Source organism: Brienomyrus brachyistius, unplaced genomic scaffold (assembly GCF_023856365.1).
Source record: "Brienomyrus brachyistius isolate T26 unplaced genomic scaffold, BBRACH_0.4 scaffold133, whole genome shotgun sequence".
Classification (NCBI taxonomy): Eukaryota; Metazoa; Chordata; class Actinopteri; order Osteoglossiformes; family Mormyridae; genus Brienomyrus; species Brienomyrus brachyistius.
This window is the reverse complement of record NW_026042408.1, coordinates 334,188-353,364: the sequence shown is the minus strand read 5'-3', so window position 1 is coordinate 353,364 and position 19,177 is coordinate 334,188. Positions and strand designations below refer to the sequence as shown.

Below are 19,177 nucleotides of genomic sequence, written 5' to 3'. Positions count from 1 at the left end.
AACTGACTGTTCTACCAGGGTGAACTACACATGGCATCTGACTAGAACACCACCCACCCTAGCACCATAACCTAATGGCTGTCGGTGATGTAGCTTCTTACTGGAGCCTCTTACCACAGTAGAGGTTGGCAAACTGGTCTTGCAGTATGTGGAGATCCTATGAACTGGGGAAGGTTCACAGGTAACTGCATTTTCTACTTTGCATGAAAGGCACTGAATGTAATTCACATCACAAGGTCCTTCACATCTCCCGTAACACAAATAGGGGGAATGAGAGCCAGATGACAGGTTTTTCTCCAAAGGGAGAGAAATCTCTGGAGGCTTCAGCTCAATTGGCTGCCCAACCCCACTGGGCATACTAGCATTACTGAACACATTAGACCAGTGTTCACCATTCGCTGTTAAATTTGTTCTTGCCAGCATGTTAAGCTTAAATCGGATGGGATTGCGGAAAGGGCAAGTTGCATGTGAACTAGGCCTCACCAAGGGATTGTGTAGTGAGGACCTGGTCTTCATTGGACACTTAGCTGCTAGTCATAGCTTTGTGGTCCTTTTGCAGTAATACGATCTCTGCATATGGGAACAAGGCATGATGCCAACAAATGGACGATGCACTTGCAGCTCACAGCAAATGGGGATTTATTCAAACAAAACTAAGAACTCAAATGCAGAAGGCCCACGAGTGGTCAAAAACCAAGAGGGAAGAATAGACTCTCAAAATAGGCAGGCAGTATGAAATATGTAGTAAACATATCAAGAATCAAAAACATTCACAATCAATGAACCACTGGAGGTTTGAAACTGGGTAACATGACTAACACGACAGGTGAGAATAAAGACTGGGTAAACAGCTCACAGGTGAAACTAAAACATTGTTAGAATCTAACAATGGTGAAAACTGACAGTAAAAACCAACACCGAATACAAATGAGAAGGGGACTAAACTGAAACAAGGGAACCAAATTTAGCGAACTGCAAAAACAGACGAGGCACAAGACGGGGGATCACAGGCAGCGGCATGCGCAGCACCTTGAGCCATGTGGCCAACAGGGAACATGGGAAAACAGTGTGACCAATGATATAGAGGTATACGTGCTTTTCGTGTAGCATCTAGCACTGCTATTACATTTGGCTGCATTGCTTGTATTTTCACTACTGCTGGACTGTGAAAGATTTGAAGGTAATATATACAAACCTCTGCTTGTATAAAACTTTACAGATTTACTTGCTGATGCTGCTACTGTCAGATAGTCGGATCTCCCACAAGCAAAATAATGGCTGCGCAAGGTTGATAATCAACGGAGTTACTAAACCCGACATTTTAAAATAACCTGCACTATATGACTGATTACATCACTCGTCGGTTATTATTTCGAGGCAGTTGGCATGAAACGTTTTAAATTATATTTGCTCAAGGGACAAAGGTGTATTGGATGAAGTTTCTGCGTAATTTTACAGATTTCCTCTGCAGCTATGAATGTGTCGATTTCCTTGTCCATACTGTCATTTTAGGTACACGCTTTACACCAGGACCAAGCTGGGGTACATGTTCTACAAGCGCCAGGTCCGCAAAGCGCAGCTTCCCGGCCGGTCACTCCAGCGCGCACCCAGTGGAAATGAATGGTTTGTGTTTAATGGCTGCGTGAGGGAGAGCGATTATCACTGAAGTTTATTAGGCCACTTAAAAAAAAAAAAAATTGGTTCTCGTCCCCGCCCGACCCGCCGAAATGCCTCCGACCCGAATTTTTATTTTATTTCGTAAAAATTGCATGGAAAATGCCCAAGAATGATGAAATTTGAATTTCCCGCGCATTCCACATCGACGATTGATCCACATTGTGTAATCCTAGTCTTGGAATGGTTTCATGAACCTAAATTTGTCTCTACCTGAGATGGGCTGGTGCAAAGATTTAAATCTGGGGAGGTTATGTGGTACATGTTCTTAAGTACTTGTTTGTAGAGTTGCATTTCCTTGGTCAACCATTCAGGTTCCTGTATTTTGTAAATTCCTCGTGTTTTAACATGTTTTAATACACTTTCTTTCTAGATATATATTTTAAAATCTTCACAGCAAAATTCGAAGTGTTTAAATAACACTTATAGAGTTAAATTTAACACTGTTCACGAGTCTATTTGGTCCCATTCGGAAGTGGTGTTAAAGTCACTCTTTCCATAGTGTTAAATATTTAGAGTAAAATTGACTCTAAGTTGAGTAGAAATTTAACACTGAGTAACACTGCATAGTGTTACTTCAATGCAACACTACTAGTGGTGTCATATCATTTACTCTTTCACAGTGATAAATTACCTCTATTTGAGTAAAATCCCATTGATTTTTAACACTGAATTGAGTTATTAGAAATGAACACTGGAGGTTCGAATAATTCTGATGAGAGCTGATGTTACTCTATACTGTGTTATTCATACACTAATCTCTGAGTAAATTTTTAAAATCATTTTACATCAAGTAGTGTTATTTCAACTCTTCCTGTGGTTTTACCTTTACACTTCTGTCACTGTTTTGCAGCATGAAAAATGTTGTCTTTAATAATGCTTTTACATGTAAAACAAATGAGCAAAAACCACAACTGACTTCAAAATAGGTTTAACTGCTTTATTTTAATGTCAGGCTAAAAATATTAAAACATCTCATGTAGTATATAAAACACTTTAAAACAATGACTTTAGTTCTACATAAAATGACAATATGGAACAACATACAGGGAGGAATCTGACGTGCCATACTTCAGTTGAAGATCAAGTGGTTTGAAGTAACACAGCTCATTTATGTTTAACACTTTCAGAACCATATTGGGATGCATTCTGACCCTAAATGCATGGTAATGGTCATCCAAACACAGGGTTTCCATCAGTTTTCCGCAGAGCAATACAATGTCATCTTTCACAGCAATACTCTTGATCTTACAAAACACAGGCATCTCAGACACTACCTCTGTACAGATGATAAAGTCAGGGCGGTACTCTGTACCATGATGTTTTATCCATTTAGCTGAAAACACACTGGTAGACAATACAGCTCCAATTTTTAAGGCAATTTCTGGACCTTCTTTCAGCTCTCCAAGTGTCACCATCTTTCCTGGTCCTAAAGCTAATTTTTCCAGACTAAAGGACTCCCAATACATTGCCATACAACTTTGGTGTTTTTTGGCCAATGTCTTTGTAATGTTTTTAAAGCTTTTTAATTGTTTCTTAAAGAAATTATGTTTGGCTTCGTATCTCATGCACCACATGTGCAGAATTGGGCCAATGTTTCGGATACTGCGAGGGTAATGTATCATGAAGTGATGCTTTGGTAGGAGACTGATTGTAGGAAATAACTGCTTAAAGAGCTGATGATGATCAATAATTAAATGTTTGAGGTAGATGGTCATACCTTCTGATAGCACTGGTGAAAATATAATATTGACAATTTGTAGAAGCAGAAGTAGAAGATGCCAAAGCTTATCATCTGTCTGTACTAAATCACCAAACAGCAACGGAACATTACGCAATAAGCACCAAGACTGAATTGCATTTAACCCTAAATCATTACTGCCATCAAACAACTTTACCCTTGGAGGGCGGTTTCGTCGCTGATTGTAGCCATAGTCAAAGGCATGTATTCTACCAGCAAGCTGTTCAGCACTTAGGAAGTTCTCCTGAATGTACTGCAGAACAAGTTTCACCTCTAACTGAGCAACTCCCTCCAAAATGTCATGCATGATATCTACAGAAAAATTGTTAGCTGTGTTGAAATATTTAAGTGAATTCAAGAGACAACTGCGTTTCACACCACATACATGAGGTAGCGTAGGATCTCTTTGTAAACTTTCACAGTGCTGCTTATGCATATCAAGAGTTCTTAGTACAACACCAGAATCATCTTCACAGAACACACTTTGAAAACAATCTTTCTCAAGCAGACAGAAACGACAACAATATCGAGCTGCAAACGACTCCACAAACCCAAACAGACTATGTAAGCCAAGATTATCCCCAGTGACCTGGACTACAGTGCCATGAATCAAGTGTTTAAACATGGGAATTTTCAGGCCCTCTGTCTCAAGTACTTTCAGATCATTGACAAGTGGCTCAAGTATTGAATTAAAGCCATAACGCTTGGAATCTTGTGCATGAAAAAGAGCACACAAATGAATATTAACCAAAGAGGAATTAAAGATTGGGGGAAAATTCCTTAGTGTAAAGTATATTACACCTAACTTATGTACACCCTTTTTAGACCCCAAGGGATTTGCAGTTTCAAAGTCGTCATAAAATAGTTGAATTTGTAAGGCAACTTTTTCTGTAGAAAATAGGGGACTTCCTTTAACATAGGCAGCATCGTGTAAATCTGTATACACACCTTCTCTGGGTATATTCCTGGACTTGAATATGTCAACAACATGGTGGTTTTGAAAGATTTGTTTCAGTGTTTCCAAAATGGGAACATATGCAAACCTATCAGTTACAATGACTTGATCGTAAGTCCCTGTAATCTTGTTTCTTCTACCGTCAAATCTTGTGCCAAGCACAATTTCAACAGGGTCAACAGTTGCCCATTTTTGTTTAAAGTGTCTATTTCGTTTAGCTTCTGAATTTAACAGTGTGAATGGGTTTTCAAAGTTTTCGAATGACTGCTCAAATTTGTTTTTACTTGTGGTGTCCTGTGAAGGTAAGCTCTGTAAGGCTGTATCTTTAGCCTGAGTATGAATCTCAAAAAACAGTTCTTCCATTGAGGAGACAAAACTATTTACAGTAGATTGGCTTAATCCCGCTGCCCTGAGCTGTGCAACAGCAGAGGCACACATATCCAGAGTGCTTTTATTTGACTTCAATATTTCGGATGTTGTGGGTGTCTCTTCTACATTAGTTGACACCACCTCCCCTGCACTGCTAACTTGTTTAACTGCCACATCAGGCTGGAGATTAACATCAGTGTCAGCCTGTTGGTCAAAATAGTTAAGGTGTTTGGTATTTAAATGTTTTCTAAAACCAGAAAAAGTACCAAACACACAGCCACAGCCACGCTGGGCACATTTAAGGCGAAGATTTTTTCCAGGTAAGTAACCATGAACTAACCGTAAATGCCTAACAAGCATTTTTGAACCAGTAAACTCAGCCTGACAGACAAAACACTTCATGGAGGAATTCAATGGGATTCAAACTTCAAGCACTAATGAAGCAACCTTGCCCTTACTTCAGCAACTCGGGGACTTTCTTTGACTTTGCCAACATCTATGTTGTACACAGTGGTTTGGATGAATGTGTACATGTTGTGAAGCATGGTGTTGTAAGATGTACCAAACACAAAATGTGCTTTAAACAATTCATCAAAAGAACCTAGAGAAGAGGTTGACTTGCATGGTATGGCGTTCTTGTCAAGAATAATGAAGTACTGGTGGATGTCATTCTTCTTCACCCCAACAGCCAAGAGGTAGGGTTGAGTGCTAGTAGTGATGGCATCAAGATGCTCTTGGATATTTGTCCCAGTCTGAAAAGATAAATACAGACAGACAATAAGAACCAAGTGGTTATAATACTTAAACTGGTAATTCATACCCTAAAAAGAGAAAACACAAACCTTTTTGAAGACCACAAGATGCTTTTCCGCTTGGGAAGCTGACACCTTTCCTGGTCTTTTCCGGCCCTGTCCAGATGGTGGAATCAGATGTAATAGCAATAAAATTGTTGAAAGGTCACTGTCCCAACCTGCAAAAGATTTGTTTTTAATAAAGTTCAGTGCATCTGCATTGACAAAATGTTTAAGACCCAAAATACAAAAAGGATAGCTGTTCTGTGACAGATTTTCTCCTATTTAAAAAAAAATATTACAGCTGATTCAATGCCTGTATCTCCAGCAAGTTTTAAATATTATATTGTTATGTAGATAATGAAATTTGATGCCAATACATTTCCTATCAAACAGTATGTATAAAAAATAAGCAGCCACACAAAATCAAAACGGGTAATTTTTGATTTTGGTCATTTAGAGCAGCTTCTGTCTGCACCCTGTGAATGTGCTAATCAAATTAAAAGAAAATATACAAACAGCTCACCAATGTCAGCATTAACTTCAGTGGCATCCTCAGGAGGGTCAGCTGCCAGCAAGAGTTCTTCCAGGTCACTGGCAGAAGGAAGCTTTCTGCCTTGTTGGATAATCTTTCCTTTGAATGTTGTTGGCCACCTCTCCAGAAACCTGCCTGATACATCCTCACCAAACATCAGTACAAAATCCTGTTCAATCTGTAACAAGGATAGATGGAGAGTTATACCTACTGTCTACAAAATATTAAAGTGTATTTATATTGTCAAATTAATGACAAATATTTACCAAGCCTTTGATATCTTTAAAACGTGGAAAATAGGACAGTATGTTGCTTGACAGCAAGGGGTCAAGGACCATGTTGCGGCGATAAACTGCTGTCAACTTCATCTTCTTCTTGACTGTGTCTTCATCAGCTGAATGTTTCATCAGTGAGATTGCTTCCTTGCACTCATCCTCACTCAGCACCTTCTCTGTAACAAACTGCAACTCTCGTCTTCCAGTTGGTCCTCCACACTGGTTTTCACCCGATGATCCATCTCCTGATGATAGACAATATGAAATACACCTTTACCAAAACTGATGACATTTGTTATACATTATTTATGCAGAACCACAATTTGGAACTGTATTGTGCATTTCCACTGAATTACAAATGTTACCTCCAAATGATAATCGCCTGTCTTTAGCACTGCATCTCTGTATGGTTTTAATCCTCCAGGCCAAGTACCCAGTGCCACTCTCACCATCATAATAATGTTCCTTGGAGGGCGACATGTATGGACATTTTGTTTGTTAGCAAGTTATGTTACAATGAAGAGTTGATAAGGACATGCATTTTGGCAGAATTTAAAATGCTTAAATCTGATTTTAGTTGTATCAGTTATTACTGTGAGCTACTTACATAGCCATTTTTGGAGTACGGGTCACTGAGGTAGGGGAATAAGGTTACAATTCCTCTGGCATACATTTCTTTTACCTGGCGTGGTGGTGATGTTCTGCAAGATCAAAAGGCAAAGAACTTGTCAGCTTCCCTGGAATTAATACAGATTTAAAATAATTTAACAACTATAGTAAAAGCAAAGGGCCTGAAAAAAATTACCCATTTTTTTCTGTCATGTCAGCTACCAGTATGTTCACCATTTTTCTTCTGGTTTCATCCACCAAGGACTTGGTTCGAATGTATTCATTTATTATACGTTCTCCGCCAGGTTTGCTGGTGAGAATGGATTCCACCAACTTGAAAACATAATAAAAACATTCTACATGTTATCATAACCAATGCAGTTCAGAGTACATAAACTACTCACAAAATAAGGTGATATAACAATGACGCTGTTAGAATATATAGAAGTCAGTTAACTCTTACTTGCTTAGCTTCTGCGTCCAGCTTCCTGCGTTTCCTAGAAGGGCTGTCTGAAAGGATGACCGTGTCCTGTGAATCTGAAGAATGTGACGATGATAACTGCGACTGCTCAGGAGACACTTCTGTAGCAGCTGTTTCCAAACCTCAAAAACGGGAGCAAAACAAATCAATTTATACTGTATGGTTCCTTCATAGACACATTTTAAACACTCAATAAACAATATAAAACTGATAAGAAAAAAAACTTGCTTCTAATGAAACAGACATCACTCAAGCAAACCTGTGTCATATTTGATGGTTAGTACCCCAGTTGAGGGATCCGTTACTATATCTTCAAATACATCATCATCCAACTCAGTCCCTGAACTGTCAAAAACTTTCACACCTTCTATTATGGCTGGCACACCAAACTTTGCAAATGCTGGAAAAGACGCACACAAGTGTGTGTAAACAAAAGGATTACATGACATTTAATAATTTTACTTTACCTAAATGAAAATCATTTCAAGATACATTTTCAAAAGTGACTCAGGTAAATAAAAACAAAATGAAGAACCACTAACAGATGCTTGACACGTGTATAGATGGGCACAAGATTAAAATGGTGTGACTCAGATTATGCTGTTTTTCCACTAAATACACATTCATAACTAAGAAGAAATTAATAAAAATTATTCCAAAATGCAGATCATTTTCAATTAATCTTAAAAAGCAGTTTGAGGAAACTAAGTGACTAAAAGAACTTGAAGCCCCTTGTACAATGTTGGTTTCTTACCGGCAATCAAAAATTCCTTAAGGCTTGGCTCAGAAACTCTGACAAATTTCTGCACACCTCCGAGTTTTGCTTTAAGCAGCATGCTTCCTGTAGACAGTAATTTCTTATAGTCAGTGCACTTCATTGAACAATAAACAGAAAAAAGTGAATATTAACAGTCCCATAAATACGAGCAAAACAGCCCTGCAGTAACCCCTCCCTATGTTTATGGTGTCTTCCATGTTACATTTATTTGAGTATAACAGGTGTTTCAGCTCTCTGGCTGTAGTTTGCGGTGGTTGGCTAACTTCATTGGCCTATACTAACTGAGTGTTTCATCTACATGAGAATTACTATCCATCCATCCATTTTCCAAACTGCTTATCCTACTGGGTCGCGGGGGGTCCGGAGCCTATCCCGGAATCAATGGGCACGAGGCAGGGAACAACCCAGGATGGGGGGCCAGCCCATCGCAGGGCATGAGAATTACTAGTACTTCTAAATAACTACCGAAAATCCTGCTTCACTGTATTGAAACCATGTCATGTAATGTTACTCTACTCATAACTTGAAACTAGAGGTCGACCGATATGGGTTTATCAATAGCCGAAGCCGATAATTAGGAGTCAGGGTCAGCCGATGGCGATATATGCTGCCGATTTTTTCTGGCTGATAATTGGACGTTTTCCCCTCTATTTGCATGGTAAAATATCACACTAACAATAACAAACGATACAAACAAAATCTCAATTCGGCATTTATTGAATACTGACTTGAGTAAATTTAAATATAAACTTAAATAAAAACACAATACAACTTGTAAACAATAAAAATAGCAGGATCAGAATCTCTTAGTGCACAATATAGCGGCAAACTCATGTTTTTATGTTCATGTTATCTTCAGTTTTAATCACACTTCCAGTCCATTTTTGTTCAGCCATCAGACAGCAATTACTACAACAGAAGAAAAAAATGCAACATTAGCATTTTCATTATAGTGCCTTCATCTTCAATTCATTCTACAATTCCAGTATTCCATGCACATTAAAACAATAACACTCATATTTTGAAAGAAAAAACACTAGTAACCAAGTGCATCATGGTATGATGAGTAGTGTACAAGGCTGTTGTTAGCAGACAGACAGCTAACAAGCCAAATTCACAATCATAATGCAGCCATCGCAGAAAATAATATAACTGTTGTATTAGACAGCCTTGTATGCAAGGACAACGTAAGCCCCTAGAGACAGTTTCCGTCGACAACGTCACAAACTGCGCAAACTCGTGCACTTTTTATCTAGACATCTGACAAATCGTTCGAATCTACACTGTCAGATGTAAACAAGTTGCAAGGAAGGACCATTGTTAGCCTCGGCTAAAGTGAAAAGTTAAAATAATTTTTGATAAAAAAACGTCCGTGAGCCCACCAACAAGTCCACAAAACTGTCAGTTGGTTGAAGACTCATTATCATCACACCAGTTCCCCACAGCGTAATTCACGCTCTATTTCAGTAGCGCTCCCGTTTCTTTTAGATCAACATTCCATAGCAAACCAGTTAAATAAATAGGTCTTTGAAAGATCAGAATTTAAGCCTTACCGTTTTCTCCCTGGATTCTTTCAAAACTTCTGGCTGGGGCCCTGCACAAGGCAGCATGGGTCACGTGTTCCACAGTAACAATAACACCGGGATATCCGCAGACTTGCCTGTCTGTAAATCGGCGTACTACACTCGCATATCGGCCAATGCGGATACATTAAAACAATGTCAAATATCGGCCCGATATATCGGTCGACCTCTACTTGAAACCAGAGCAAAAAAACAAAAACACAGTTAAATTACGTTTACCTTCTTCAGTACAGTGGTGCAGCAGCCTCCCCAAACCTTCCCCATGTGTCTGTTCTTACCACAGTCTAATCGCTAATTTATCTAACTTAGCACTAGAGAGTCAGCATTTCCTTCAACGTTAGCTTAACATACTGAAGTCTGGCAATTGCAAAACAGCAAAAAGGAACAGATAACGTTACTTGTGTCAATATCACCATTCAACATTAGTAACGTCACCATCAAGTCAACTTATTACAGATACAAATGCTGTCATCTTAAGTTCAAATAACTAAAAGAAAGCATTATAAAATGGATCCTGGACCTTTTTTTTTACTTTATCAAGCTTATACCGCGTGTTGGTTGTAACCACGCATCACTAGTTGAAATAAAACAATAACCCTACTCAAAACGTCCTCCATAGAAACCAAAAACAAGTGAAAAAGACGTAACGTTAGTGTAAAATGTTAACTAGTTAATCGTTACCTCATTTAAAATGTAAAGGTAACGAGCGGACTGCCGGCGCACCTAGGTTAGCCAAAATGCTAGTTAGCTAGTTAATGTTAATACGGAGCTCCCAACACATGGAGGGTTTAATTTAGCAGAATTTCGAACATGCTAGAACACAACACAATCTCCACTACACACTGCAATAATTTTCGAACACTGGCCTTACAGTCTTAGCCAACACCGATAGCAGCCAACTTGTTTAGCTAATTAACGACTTTACGTTTGCAATTAGACACGGTCACATTTGCTTCTGGAACAAAATGAAATATTTCAGAAATGTGGACAGTCAGATTGTATCGTTATTTTAACATGCTGCCTGTTGTTGAAAATGTCCAATTGTTGGTTTAATAACCAAATATGAAAAGCTTACCGTTGTAACTCGCCTGCAAAAAATGGCGCCGTGAAAACTCCTGTCGGTTTGAAAATGAGTCTGTGGTGGGAGGAGCTTTCCAGCTCCAGATTGCAATAATTTATTCAAAGTTACCACTATGTCAATAGTTTTCACTCAGCTGCGTGACTTACAGATGTTATACCAAGCATTTCTGTATGTAGCATAGTCTTTCCATATTGTGGTTTTCTTTGTACAGATCTCTACTCGGATTTATCTAGACCATTATTTATATTGTTCTTGTGTCTCTGTGTCTTTGTGTGTTGTGACAATCATCACATAAGCAATTTCCTCCGGGATCAATAAAGTTTTCTGATTCTGATTCAGAGTCATTCTGACACTGCGTCTTTTAACTCCGCGAATTAACACCAGCACTGGGGGGCGTTTTACTTCAGCTGTTGTTATAATGACTCTGATAGAGTCAATACACTTTAACACTGCAAATTTAACACTGGGAATTTTACTGTGTTGGTTGTTCATTTAGAATGGGAATGACAAACAGAATATTGGTTTCAAATAGTATCATTTTTATATTCACGAATGAAACATCAGCAAAAGTATCCAAATCCATAGTTGGGAAGGCATTTATGAGATACACATGGATCAAGGAATTTACATTCTTGTATTTTCTTACATTTAATATATTTGAAACGCAACAAACTGGAAGAACTGAGGAGGCGTACTAAGTAGGTCTGCTCTCTTCGGTATGTATTTTCAAATATGTATTTTCTTACATATTTGAAAGTCCAAACAATCAAAATTTGTAAAAAAAAAAAAATTTTTAAATCCCTCCCGTCCGACCCACCCCCTCCAAAACAAAAGGACGAGAACCATTTTTTTTTTTAAGTGGCCTAAAAAGGAAACAGTAGGGTTGTAGTACTCGGGTCCCGTCTCGGTCTCGGGATTTTATTTCGAGACCATCCGAGATCACGACTCTGAAAATATTGCTATTCGCCCTACGTTCGTCCGGCGTGACTACTATTACTTTAGTTGTTAATAAAAAATACATATGCTGGATTTTAAAAAAGTTTGCATAGCACAAACATCAACTAACTGCAGTGTCTACAATACGGTTAAAATGATTATTTTCACGTTACACGTCGTTATTAGAGTTAACTATGTTGAAATATGATATCTGATAGATAAAAATATTTATCTGTTGACCGCTCATACGTGACGCTCCGCACCCCGCGCTCTCCCCGATCTCCGGTAGAACAATAGAGCTCCACGAATCGAAGGTTGAATGAGCTGAATTGGACGCTGCTCCCCTCTGGCGCCACCTGCTGCCTGGGAGCTCATCCTATTCGCGTGGAATAACGGTGCCAAAAGTCACGGGATCCACAAATGTTTTACCTTGCTGTGTACTTGTAGGAAATGTAAAAAATCACCAACAACAATGACGAAATATTTCTTAGTGGTTTTATTCTGTATTTATACTTGTGGAAGACGCTCTTTTCGTTTTTGCTAGCTGCATTTGTATTAGCAAAACGCATTGTGTTGGTTTGACAGCAGTGTCTTGTATTTGCGAAGCGCATTGTGTTTGTGTGAGACGTATGTTTTGTATTTGTACAGCATGATGTGCACGTTTGCGAATTGCTCGTTATTTTTGAATTACATCCGGTTTGTTTACCGATCGTGGGGCATTTGTGAAACGTGTTCTGTGTATTTGTGACGTATTGGCAGGGTTCTAACTCCATACCACAGAACGACGTCAATGACCGGACTAAGGAGACACACACACAGATACGGACTTAAATACACCAAACTAATCAACACAACTAGAAACAGCTGAAGACACGCGGATTCCACACGAGGCAAACGAGGGGGCGTGGCACACACGGGAATCGGAACAACAGGGGGGTAACAAAAGTATATAAAAAGTACAGAATGAACCAGAAAACGAAGGAAAGAAGAGTCACAGATCTTCAAAGGCGAGTTGTCGAAATTCTGCGTATGGTTTTGTATGATGTTGCTGCTGTATTGACTCAGTGTTATAGGGCAGTCCTCCCACCCTTCTCAGTTGAACTGTAGGAGTTTCAGAATTAGCGGGGGTAGTGGTACCTGCGGAGTAGGCAGAGGTGGTGGTGGGCTTGCCAGAGCCCTACATATTGGGGACCATTGGCTCTCTTGCTTCCAGTTGCATTATTCCTCAGTTTTGGCGTGGGCTCCGGCCTTACAGGGTCCGTTGACGTGATCGTTCTCTTGTGGTACGTCTGTGGGTGGAACATGTATGAATTTGCTTCTTGTCAGGGATACACATTTTAACTTCTGTCCTTATCGGTACTTGCCAAGGTGGCTTCATATCAAGTGCTGTCTATTCGGTGTCAACTCCCGCTGATCGTGTACACCTGTGGTTCTCAAACGACGGTACGTGACAACTCCACATACCACTAGAGGGAGCTGTCTCCCTTTATGCCGTCAGGCAGTCTTCTGAGGTGGTATAATAAACTTGAACCACTTGTGCACAAATACGATGCTGTTTTTCCAGTGGCAATAGTGCTGTAATTCTTTAATTGTATAATACCAAGCATGTGGTGTCTAATCACCATGGTATTGGGGGATCATCATATAAAGGAACTAACCTCTAATTTGCTCTGCAGAGAGTTGCTGTGGGACTGAACCAAGACATGAGGACTCCAAGCTTGCTGGGGGTTGCACTCCTCTGCCTGGCTGCCATGCCTGCTGCAATGGCTGATGGTCAGTGTTCTGAAAGCCATCCTGATCACTTGCAGGCCATTGTGCGGAGGGTCAGACATAAGCCTGGGGCATTCAGGACCAAATCCAAATGATTTTGTTTAGCTTGGTTTGATTCCGTATGTTACCTCAGTCCTAGTTAAAGGCTGTTTCCCAGACATGTTTGTATGATTAGATAATGTCAGAGAACAGGGTTATAGCACAGCCCCATGGGATTGTTTTCTCTGCTCCCCTAGACAATGTAGATCTCCACTTCCCAAAGCAGTGTGGTAAACGCTACTGGCACAAAGTGGGCCGCTACTGTGCAAAGTATTTCAACACACCAAGCTCCTTTGCCGATGCCGAGGTAAAGCCCAAACCGTCCTCCAGGTGCCTCATTTTGTAGCACATCTGTAAGCATTTCATTCTAACAGTATCAGAGCCAACATCTGTATTACTTCTATACTGCATTCAGATTAATTGTTCCTTTTGTGTACCAGTCTGCTTGCAGGCAGGCAGCTTCAGGGGGTCACCTGGTCTCCGTGCACGATGAACAAACAAATGCGGATGTCTTGGCCATCGTGTTGGAATACAACCCCTCCTCACCAAGGATCTGGTTGGGCGGTCAAAGGTTTGGTCAGGTGATGGAGCGCAGGGAGACGTGGGAACAGGGCAGGGATGTCCATGTGCCTTGTAATGTTACTGTGAGCCTGGGATGGTAATATCAGACTAGTGACCTGTGATATCGCTCTCTCCCCTAACAGTCAAGTACATTCATCTGGACAGATGGTTCTGCTTGGGATTTTGAGAAATGGGTTCCAGATCAACCAGATGATGCTGGAAATCATGAGAACTGTGTGGAGATGAACTGGAAAGGTAAGAGAATGGAGAGTGGTGTAGATGGGAGAAGAGTGATGTAGGGGAAAGTAGCCAGAGGGAATCATGGAAAATGGTTACTTGCAGAACATTTTATACTGTAATTGACCAAATCTACTTGAACTCCTTTGTCCAAAGTGAATTTTCCCAGCAGAAACATTAACTAAAGAACAAACTCTGCCGGACAAGGCATCTCCTCACCTGACTGTAATCCTGTCTAAAATTTTCTGAATTTTACTTGCTCTTTTTCTTTTAGTGGAACTTCAGTAGTGTTTTGAGAAATATGCCGATTTTTATATAACAAGTTTATGGTATTATGAAGAGGGTTTGCTTCAGCCTGTGTGACTTCTTGCAGACTTGGGAGAATGGAATGATGACTGGTGCATCAAACGGAAACCTTTCATCTGCGCCTTCAAATGGCACAAGTGGCAGCAGGAGCCGGAAGACTGAAATGCTGGAATCGCTCTACGGCACGGCTTGTAAAAATCAGACGGCACATGATAAGCGGGGAAGATTTGTGCAAAATTTTGAAATGCTTCGCTAAACTCGTGCAAAATAAACAACGAACTAAATACCAACCATATGATTGCATTCTTATTAAATAGTTTAAATGCATTTACAGTATTTGGAAGACGCCCTTAGCCAGAGCGACTTGCATAAGTGCTTTGAGACTCTGCGATGAATTTCCGATGCTAGTTCAATAAGGACCCAAGCTATGAATACCATCTGTCTGAACTCCGTTGAGTAGTGCAGATTTTTATTTTATTTTTTAAAACACACACACACACACACCAGAAAAGAGCCGAGTAAGAATACAGAAGTTCTACGTCAGGTATTTCTGAAAAAGGAATGTTTTGAGTCGTCGCTTGAAGACATTCAAGGATTCAGCTGTTCGGACATCTAGGGAGTTCATTCCACCACTTAGGTGCCAGGACAGAGAAGAGCCGAGATGTGTCTTCCTTGTGCCTTGAGGGGAGGTGGGACCAGTTCCCATTTAGAATGGGAATGACAAACAGAATATTGGTTTCAAATAGTATCATTTTTATATTCACGAATGAAACATCAGCATAAAATACCCAAATCCATAGTTGGGAAGGCATTTATGAGCTACACATGGATCAAGGAATTTACATTCTTGTATTTTCTTATATTTAATATATTTGAAACGCAACAAACTGGAAGAACTGAGGAGGCGTACTAAGTAGGTCTGCTCTCTTCGGTATGTATTTTCCTACATATTTGAAAGTCCAAACAATCAAAATTTGTAAAAAAATAAAATTAAAAATCCCTCCCGCCCGACCCACCCCCTCCAAAAAAAGTACGAGAACCAATTTTTTTTTAAGTGGCCTTACATACGGACAACACGTTTGATCTGCCGTCAGGTATTAAAATAATGCCGTTTCCCGTCTTACGGACAACTACAGCTACTTGGTCATTGACAGGGAAGCAAAGCTTGCTGTTGTCGTGGATCCAGCCGCCACACAAACCATACAGGTATGTGAGCTTAAATTATTATAATTATACAATTATTATACAAGTATATGAACATACATTTCTGCATACAGATTATTAGTCTAAAATAAAGCACTTTAGACGCAATCCTGTGTGCGCACAAACACTGGTGAGGAGGAATTATAATATATAATACATGTGCTTAATATTGTGCTTTTAAAATAATTTGCAGGTTTCCTATCTGATCGATTGGGATAAGACATTTTGTGTCTCGGGGACGTTCTACTAAATCCTACGAATGATAAAATGTAACCAGATTTGACAATTTAATGTAATGTTTGTACAATATGTTAGATCTTGTTTTAAAATCCAGGTGTAACTAATTGAACTACGGCGCTGTCACAGTTAAATTGATTCCCGGTGGTTTTGCAATTCCCTCGATGCAGAATTCAGCGACGCAAGATACTAGTTGCTTGATTTTTTTCCCCGGACCTCTCCTCTACCTTCAGCTATTACTGGTAGCCGAGTTTGCATTTGGCTTTTTCGGTCTTTTGAACTTGGATAATGCCAAAAATGCTAGTTTATTCCCTGCTTGCACCATATATACACACACACACGTTACGATGGCTTCACCCCTTTTTGTATTTGTGTGCGTTGCAGAGCGGTGAGGTGATATGAGATGCCTGCTTAAATGGGGAGCACCCTTGAACTGCCTTAACCTACATACTCCTGGGGGAATTACCGTTGATTATTCGACTATGTTTGTCTGATCGGTATTTACTGTATATATGGGTTATGTGAATAAATTCATTTGAAGGCTACGGTTTGGTTTCCCTTTGCACATTTGGACTGTTTGAGCCAAGCAGTCGTAACAATATACATTCACACACAGTAAAGTCTCCTTATAGCAGGCATCAAGGGACCAGTATATCCATCCATTTTCCACAACTGCTTACCCCGAACTTCCCAGTGTCAGCTGGGGCTGACCCCAATAGGTGTTAGTGTCCACCTAGTCAGATGCCATGTGCAGTTCACCCTGGTAGAACAGTCAGTTTCTGCCAGTAGAGGCTGTCAAGGAGGAGGTTCCTGGTGAGAGCCAAAGGGCTTTGACTGGTTGCATCCTACAGCAAGGACAAGTAAAGGGTCCACTGTTGCCACATCGATTTCTGTGCCAGCAGAGACAGCCTGGCCACATGGGTCATGTCTGGAGACAGAGTCTTCTGGGGTGGGGAGATGTGTTCTTGTGGCTCCTGCTATACGAGATGCCACCATCTCATTTGGAGGAACGAGTCACAAGAAGTCCACCTAAACCAGTCACCCCCCCCCCTAAAGCACTCCATGCACAGAGAGAACAGGACAAGCAGAATGTAAAGTCAACACCTTTTATTAAGGCACAAGCCCACAGCAGCTGTGAGAACACATTCACCCACTAGGAGCAGCTTTCCATCACCACCGGCCAGCCATGTGTCCGACTCTGGGGGCCACCAGATGCATTTCCCCACTGGACACCACAGTCGTGTCAGGGGAGGAGCTCTTGTGTGCAGCAGCAACATCCCTACCTGAAATGCAGGGAGGCAGGAGTCAGATGCGTACAGCCATTCTGAAGGGAAGCCAGGCTGGAGCTCACCTTTCCTGAAGCACCTCTGCTCACAGCTGTCAGTGGCCGATGGGCGGCACACAGCTACACTGCAGTGGATGAACCCCTGCAGGGACAGCAGGGCTTGCATTATTCCACATTTACAGGTCAGCCAACAGCCACTGCTTGCAGTGCCAATACCTTCCCCTGATAACGTCGCTGGGAGGCTGGGTCCACAAATGCGAACATCTTCACAATGAAGCGCTTGTAGTGGGTTGGGAAGGGAAGCCCAGAGGAAGCATCCACAGGAACCAAGGTGGTCTGGTACTTGTCACCTTGGTAGGGGCACCTGTACCAGGAGACCTCAAGTAAGGAAGGCTTCTTTCTTGGTGGTAGTGCCCCCTCAGGGGACAGCTTCTCACTCACCTGTCAACCAGGAGGTTCCACTGAGGCAGGCTCAGAGGGTCAAGGCCAGGTGTTGCCCAGCAGTTCTCCAGAACCAGGACAAGGTTGGGGTCTGTCCTATTCAGGATGCGAACCTCAACATATACAGGCTGCCGCAACACCTTGGTCACAGGGTAGTCGCTGTCCTGGTAGTAGGAGGTATATGCAGCAGCTCCTGCAGATACCAGCATGGGGGGGGAAGGAAACCCAGTCACCATGTACCTACAGGGACAGCAGCAGGGGTCAAGCTGCACCGTACCTTCATCACACCCTTTAGTGTAACACTGGCCATTTGCCAGCCTCAGCTCCACCCGCAGAGGCCCTGGAGCAGCTACTGGCAGAGGTGGTGGAACTGTATTCACAGCGGCCACCAGGGAAGCAACCTCAGCACCCCAATACCTACACTGGAAGAGGAGCCTGCCAGGCAACAGCAGGCCATCAGATACAGACACCAGCAAGGAGGGCTACAGGGCCAAAGACTCCACTCACTCGTAGAGGGAGTCCCTTGTGATGGATCCCAGGGGGCCCACACCAACTTCATATGAAGACGTCATCCTGTTCTCATACACTACATAGTCACCATCCACCTAGAAAGGGAACCACAGGTAAGCTACAAACCTCAGCAAGAGCCTCACACACACAGCCTGCTCCCAAGGACACAACCCACCTTGACCACAGTGCCACAGGCAGTCACAGGGAAGGTGTAGATGGCAAAGGCATTTGTAGTGGCAACAGGGAGGCAAGGGGCAGCATTTCCACCCAGCAGGGAGACACTGGCCACATCCAGCTGGGGCACAGTGGAATCCTTGGCCACCACAACCACAAACTGACCATCCCTTGTGCACTGCACAGTCACTGCAAGAGGGATCCACACACGCCCATTTAATAGATCACACATACTTGCCAGAAGAACCATGCTAGGAAAGCATCAGCCTCACCTGCATTCCCATAGTAACACTGCTGGCCATCAAAGCAGCAGTTTATGGCTTCACAAGCAGCCTGGCCGAAAGCAGGATCGCCACATGGAATCCTCTCATACACTTGGCATTTGGCTGAAGCGGAAACGAAATTCTTGACAGCCGTTTTCTGCGCGAAAGAGACGGCAAGAACAGCGAGTAAAATGCTTGCGTGAGCCCAAAGCTGCTGAATACAGCGCGATTTCTCCATGATGGATGTGAGTGATACGCAAGAGCCTGAATTAGTTCTTTAAATACCTCCTTGTCTCGATTTGCGTTTCAGTTCAGTAATCGGGTTAATAGGGAAACCGCACGA

General features: G+C 41.5%; 3 protein-coding genes across 8 annotated transcripts; 1 reads left to right on the top strand and 2 right to left on the bottom strand.

Moving 5' to 3' along the window:
* Positions 1-2,600: 2,600 nt before the first annotated feature.
* On the bottom strand, positions 2,601-11,326 carry LOC125727909 (uncharacterized). Of its 6 annotated transcripts, none has more exons than XM_049004895.1 (11): positions 10,867-11,326; positions 8,185-8,271; positions 7,690-7,830; positions 7,413-7,552; positions 7,146-7,282; positions 6,948-7,041; positions 6,706-6,805; positions 6,332-6,585; positions 6,057-6,243; positions 5,582-5,709; positions 2,601-5,491 (listed from the first exon to the last, which is right to left on the bottom strand). In XM_049004895.1, exons 2-11 carry the CDS (start codon positions 8,264-8,266, stop codon positions 5,174-5,176), a joined length of 1,581 nt encoding a protein of 526 aa, XP_048860852.1. In that variant the 5' UTR covers positions 8,267-8,271; positions 10,867-11,326; the 3' UTR covers positions 2,601-5,173. The 6 variants fall into 4 exon arrangements, with proteins under 6 accessions (XP_048860852.1, XP_048860850.1, XP_048860847.1 ...); XM_049004893.1 differs by having other exon boundaries at positions 10,867-11,325; XM_049004890.1 differs by lacking the exon at positions 10,867-11,326 and having other exon boundaries at positions 8,185-8,930.
* A 1,339-nt stretch (positions 11,327-12,665) lies between these two features.
* LOC125727933 (lectin-like) lies at positions 12,666-15,011 on the top strand. Its single transcript, XM_049004941.1, has 6 exons — positions 12,666-12,815; positions 13,485-13,581; positions 13,815-13,924; positions 14,058-14,198; positions 14,322-14,433; positions 14,789-15,011. The coding sequence occupies exons 2-6, from the start codon at positions 13,512-13,514 to the stop codon at positions 14,881-14,883; spliced, it is 528 nt and encodes a 175-aa protein (XP_048860898.1). The 5' UTR covers positions 12,666-12,815; positions 13,485-13,511; the 3' UTR covers positions 14,884-15,011.
* Positions 15,012-17,253: 2,242 nt separating this feature from the next.
* On the bottom strand, positions 17,254-19,099 carry LOC125727920 (zona pellucida sperm-binding protein 4-like). The gene is made up of 8 exons (XM_049004923.1): positions 18,844-19,099; positions 18,573-18,760; positions 18,395-18,492; positions 18,165-18,322; positions 17,888-18,080; positions 17,663-17,810; positions 17,513-17,588; positions 17,254-17,444 (listed from the first exon to the last, which is right to left on the bottom strand). The coding sequence occupies exons 1-8, from the start codon at positions 19,070-19,072 to the stop codon at positions 17,332-17,334; spliced, it is 1,203 nt and encodes a 400-aa protein (XP_048860880.1). The 5' UTR covers positions 19,073-19,099; the 3' UTR covers positions 17,254-17,331.
* Between the last annotated feature and the right edge of the window lie 78 nt (positions 19,100-19,177).

Bases quoted from the DNA above. Each gene is read 5' to 3' on its own strand.
- LOC125727909 (XM_049004893.1), bottom strand. From the start codon at position 5,141: ATGAAGTGTTTTGTCTGTCAGGCTGAGTTTACTGGTTCAAAAATGCTT.
- LOC125727933 (XM_049004941.1), top strand. From the start codon at position 13,512: ATGAGGACTCCAAGCTTGCTGGGGGTTGCACTCCTCTGCCTGGCTGCC. The intron at 13,925-14,057 runs GTAAAGCCCAAA...TTTGTGTACCAG, and splicing joins GCTCCTTTGCCGATGCCGAG to TCTGCTTGCAGGCAGGCAGC. The intron at 14,434-14,788 runs GTAAGAGAATGG...GACTTCTTGCAG, and splicing joins TGTGGAGATGAACTGGAAAG to ACTTGGGAGAATGGAATGAT.
- LOC125727920 (XM_049004923.1), bottom strand. From the start codon at position 19,072: ATGGAGAAATCGCGCTGTATTCAGCAGCTTTGGGCTCACGCAAGCATT. The intron at 18,323-18,394 runs GTGAGTGGAGTC...GTTGCCTGGCAG, and splicing joins ACAAGGGACTCCCTCTACGA to GCTCCTCTTCCAGTGTAGGT. The intron at 17,811-17,887 runs GTGAGTGAGAAG...CTCCTGGTACAG, and splicing joins TGGAACCTCCTGGTTGACAG to GTGCCCCTACCAAGGTGACA.